Raw genomic sequence first — 4,391 nt, 5'->3', positions numbered from 1 at the left:
ATCAGTCTACAAATGACATGAAAACATAGGGCTAATGGTTGTCTCTTTGCACGAGACATGTTTCAGTCAATCAAGAGTCAATCTATGTGGAGGGGGTGTTCGTAGAATAAATTGTAATTTTTTTGAATAAAAATATATTAAAAGAGAAATAAGAAGTAAAGAGATTCTGAACCTATGTTTGACTACTTCGGTTATGCAATTCAATCATTCAAGGATGTCGAATCAATTCTATTTAAATTAGTACTTGATTACATTAATAAATTATATCGTCTCCACTTCACCAAATTGCTTATTTAAAAAAAGTAACTCTTTATAATAAACATAACCTTCTAATTTTAATTAAACAAGCACTTATAAATAGATCAAAAGATTGCACAAGTTTTGTATGAATGTTTTAAAAAACATCTGATATTTCTCACAAGCTCGGAAACGTAAAAATATATGCTTTTTAGTTTACATTAAAATCAATTTAACGATTCTTTCTAGCTTTAAAGTTAAACCTAAGATTTGGGATCAGTTTGACATATAGATGAAACCAATTTGAAAAAATGGTTTTAAACTTACAAGACCTATTTTCAATGACATAAAAATATCATTTTCATGGATTATTTTTTTAAATGGTTGTTGTGGAGGTTTCTAAAACTTTTTTCTTTTTGGAAACTCTATACTATCCGATTGTCCAAAATAATAATATTCTTTTTAAAAGTTAGAAGTAGAAAAATATTATTTATTGTCTTTTAGGCCGTGTTTGGTGCGTTACAGTTAGCTGAAAAGCTAACTTATTTTTCGAGTTTTTTTAAGTTGTTATGTTTGATAAACCAAAAATTAGCTTATAAACTAGCTTTTTAAAAAGCTACTTAGATTAATTTTTTAGAAGTTTTTTTAAAAAATTTCAAATATACCCATTAATTAATTATAAAAACATATTTTTTTAAATATTCTTTTATCATTTTATATTTTCAGCTAGTTTTAACAAATACCATTTTTATCAGTTAACTTTTTATATAATAGCTAATAAAAATCAAGTTGCGTTAAACGACAAAAACATGAATAGGTGTTTCAAAACCAATCCTATGGGTTTGACTTTTTTTTTTTTTTTTTTTTTTTCCAAATCGATTTTTGCCATTATAGAAAAAACGAACCTATTTTCAAACTGATCCGTATGGATAACCGATTTATGCACCATGAGACAATACAGTATAACTGTATAAACACCCGTATCGGGCTACAAAGACCCATCGCAGGTCATGTTACTTGCAGCAAGCAGGACATGAGACATGAACACCAGCACTTCAAACATGGAACCGGAACCCTCCCATGCCAATCGTAACCTTCTTCACATCCACTTCATCTCGTCAACCGACTCTCCCGAGTTCGCTCGTTTGAACTGGGCACTGACTCATTCCTCTATCATCGGACTCGACGCTGAATGGAAGCCTGTCCGAGCGCACCAACCCACCTTCCCCACCGTTTTGCTTCTCCAAATCGCTTGTCGACTCAATTCCGACGAGTCAACTCAGGAGCACGACAAGTCGATAGTCTTCCTAGTAGACCTATCGGAGATCCTTTTGCCTTCGATCTACGAGCTGCTAAGAGACGTATTCGTATCTCCGGATATTTTAAAGCTAGGGTTTCGATTTAAACAAGACCTGGTTTACTTGTCATCTACTTTTCGTTCTCAGGGATGTGATTCTGGCTTTGATAGGGTACGTCTAATTGGCATGATAATGTATTTTATAATCACAATCCTTTTGCGTAGTTTATATATATCACGTCGGTCTGAATTTTGCATATGATTAGCACTCGTGCATCATGTGTTATGTAATAGCTTTTCCTCGCACATCATTTAGTCATAACCGAAAAGGAATTTGAACACTAATATCTCATTATTGTGATGCTAATTCTCGGTAAAAACTAAAAAGGTGGAGCCATTTTTGGATATTGCAACCATATACAGTCATCTACATCAAAAGCAAACGAGAAGAAAGACCAAGGGTACCAAGAGCCTATCATTCATATGTGAGGAACTTCTGGGCATATCTCTTTCAAAGGTTTTGTCCTTTTTCCTATTTCTATTTCTGTGCGCTTGCATTTGAGGATTTACAAATGTCCAGTTTTGAACTCTGAAAAGTATAATAATCTTGTTTCAGGAACTTCAATGCAGTGATTGGTCAGTTCGTCCTCTTACAGAAGACCAAAGGACTTACGCTGCTATAGATGCTCTTTGTTTGATTGAGATTTTCGATTTTTTTCAGCAGAGAGTTGTCAAAGAAGGTTTGGCTTTTATTGTTCACAGTATTCTAGTTGCTGTCTATCCAATGATATGCACCAGAGTTTGAGTTTGTGAAGTTGCTCATACTGAAAGCTATAGGTTGTGTTCACTGCTGCAGGGGGATTGGGAAATCTGAGTGAAATCAGTAGTTCAAGTTTAAATCTGGGGTTAAAGCAGATTCTAAGGGAACCTACCAATTCCACAATAATATTGAGTACCAGATTTTGTGAGGCTGTGGAGATGGTGAGAGCTACAGCTACGATAATTGAATACCCTCAAAGAGTAGATGGTATCGGTGAAGTGGGAGTAAGTCTTAGGAAATCAATGGATTACATGGTGTTGCAGATTGTAAGAGAATACGGTGATAAAATAGTTTTGACAGAATCAGATGGAAAGCCGAAAACATCAAAAAGAAAAGGAAAAAGGAAATCCTCGACTACTGGTTTTAAATGTAAAGAACAGCGAGTATATGACACTGATGAATGGCATTGGCAGGGCCCAGCACCATGGGACATTTTGGTGGGGGGTGATGGAAGCCCAAAGTTTCTGTGCGATGTCATGGTAAGCAGCAATACCATAGTTTTGTTTTGTTTTTTTTTTTTTTTTTAAGGAAAAAATTCTTATACATATTAGTTATATACTATATTTTAGGTGGAGGGGTTGGCGAAACATCTAAGGTGTGTTGGGATTGATGCTGCTGTTCCCCATTCTAGAAAGCCAGAAAGCAGGTATATGATGAGTTGTTTGCTATGATGATGATTGATGAAGTTGGAAATTTTTTTAAATATGATGTGGTGATGTTCAGGGAGTTGATAGATCAAGCTATAAAAGAGAAGAGAGTTGTTCTGACAAGGGATGCGAAGCTGTTGAGACATGAGTATCTGTTAAGAAATCAGATATACAGAGTGAAAAGCCTATTAAAAAACGACCAGCTAATTGAGGTATTATTGGATGCAAAATTGCTAGTTTATATTAGGTACCTTAAAACTAGAAAGTAGGGTTGAAATGCGGATGTTTTGCAGGTGATTGAAAGTTTTGAGTTGAAAATATGTGAGGATCAGCTGATGTCAAGGTGCACTAAATGCAACGGCAGGTTTATCCAAAAACCACTGTCCATGGAAGAGGCGCTTGAAGCAGCAAAGGGATTTCAAGTAATCCCTGACTGTTTGTTTGACAGGAACATCCAGTTCTGGCAGTGCACAGACTGCAATCAACTCTATTGGGAGGTCCTCTCTTCTCCTCTCTTCTTGTTTGTGTGTTACAACAACATTATTCATTTTTTTTTTTTTAGTAATATTATATTATTAATTATGTTTATGGATGGATTTTGCATGCAGGGAACTCAATACCACAATGCAGTTCAGAAATTTATTGATGTGTGTAACATATAAACCCAACTGCATTTGCATCTTTAATTACTTTATTCTTGTTGGTTACAAAACTCTTTTCATTTACCATCGTATCGTATGCTATGCTAAGCTTCATAATAAAACAATAATCACATAAAAATGTTTTTTTTTTTTTTGACGTTTTTGAAATACAAGATAATATTATTGGAGAATTATTGTTTTCATTTTTCACTGTGACGGAGTCACTCTTAAATTCATTATTTCCTTCGCAATTTCCCATGGTTGGTGGTTGTGGTTAAATGAAATTCTTTACCAATCTTACTTCTCAAACATCCATCCAGATTTTATTTTTTTTTTACCAAAATCGTGTTTTTGAAAACAAATATATATATTTACCAAATAGGTGGACTTTCAAACATATTCAAAATATTTTGCCAAATCAATGTTTTTTAAGACTTTTTTTTTAATATATATATATATATATATATATATATATATATATATATATATATATATATATATATATATATATATATATATATCAGTGTTTTTTTTAACTTTTTTTAATAGAGCAAATTACACTCTTGGTCCATCTGGTTTACCGGTTATAATATTTATATTTTTGGTCCTATTTTTAGAAAAGTAACACTAGTGGTCCTATGGAAGGTTTTGGTAACAATTGTTCCCCTCTAATACCCTTAATGGTGGGGATGTTAAAAAAATTTAAAAGATAAAAATACCCTCTTACCATTGCTTCCGCTGCCACCACC

General features: G+C 33.4%; 1 protein-coding gene across 1 annotated transcript; it reads left to right on the top strand.

The window, feature by feature from the left end:
* The first annotated feature begins 1,169 nt into the window (after window positions 1–1,169).
* LOC145028667 (3'-5' exonuclease domain-containing protein) lies at window positions 1,170–3,726 on the top strand. The gene is made up of 8 exons (XM_078977416.1): window positions 1,170–1,706; window positions 1,923–2,051; window positions 2,151–2,274; window positions 2,391–2,833; window positions 2,924–3,000; window positions 3,078–3,213; window positions 3,295–3,498; window positions 3,610–3,726. The coding sequence occupies exons 1-8, from the start codon at window positions 1,278–1,280 to the stop codon at window positions 3,661–3,663; spliced, it is 1,596 nt and encodes a 531-aa protein (XP_078833542.1). The 5' UTR covers window positions 1,170–1,277; the 3' UTR covers window positions 3,664–3,726.
* The last annotated feature ends 665 nt before the right edge of the window (window positions 3,727–4,391 follow it).

This window comes from Lactuca saligna, chromosome 2 (genome assembly GCF_052625555.1).
Source record: "Lactuca saligna cultivar CGN05327 chromosome 2, ASM5262555v1, whole genome shotgun sequence".
Taxonomy (NCBI): Eukaryota; Viridiplantae; Streptophyta; class Magnoliopsida; order Asterales; family Asteraceae; genus Lactuca; species Lactuca saligna.
This window is presented reverse-complemented; position numbering and strand designations above follow the sequence as displayed.

Coding starts and splice junctions, on each gene's coding strand:
- LOC145028667 (XM_078977416.1), top strand. CDS start 1,278: ATGAACACCAGCACTTCAAACATGGAACCGGAACCCTCCCATGCCAAT. Junction 3,001..3,077: donor TCTAGAAAGCCAGAAAGCAG/GTATATGATGAG, acceptor GGTGATGTTCAG/GGAGTTGATAGATCAAGCTA. Junction 3,214..3,294: donor AAAACGACCAGCTAATTGAG/GTATTATTGGAT, acceptor GATGTTTTGCAG/GTGATTGAAAGTTTTGAGTT.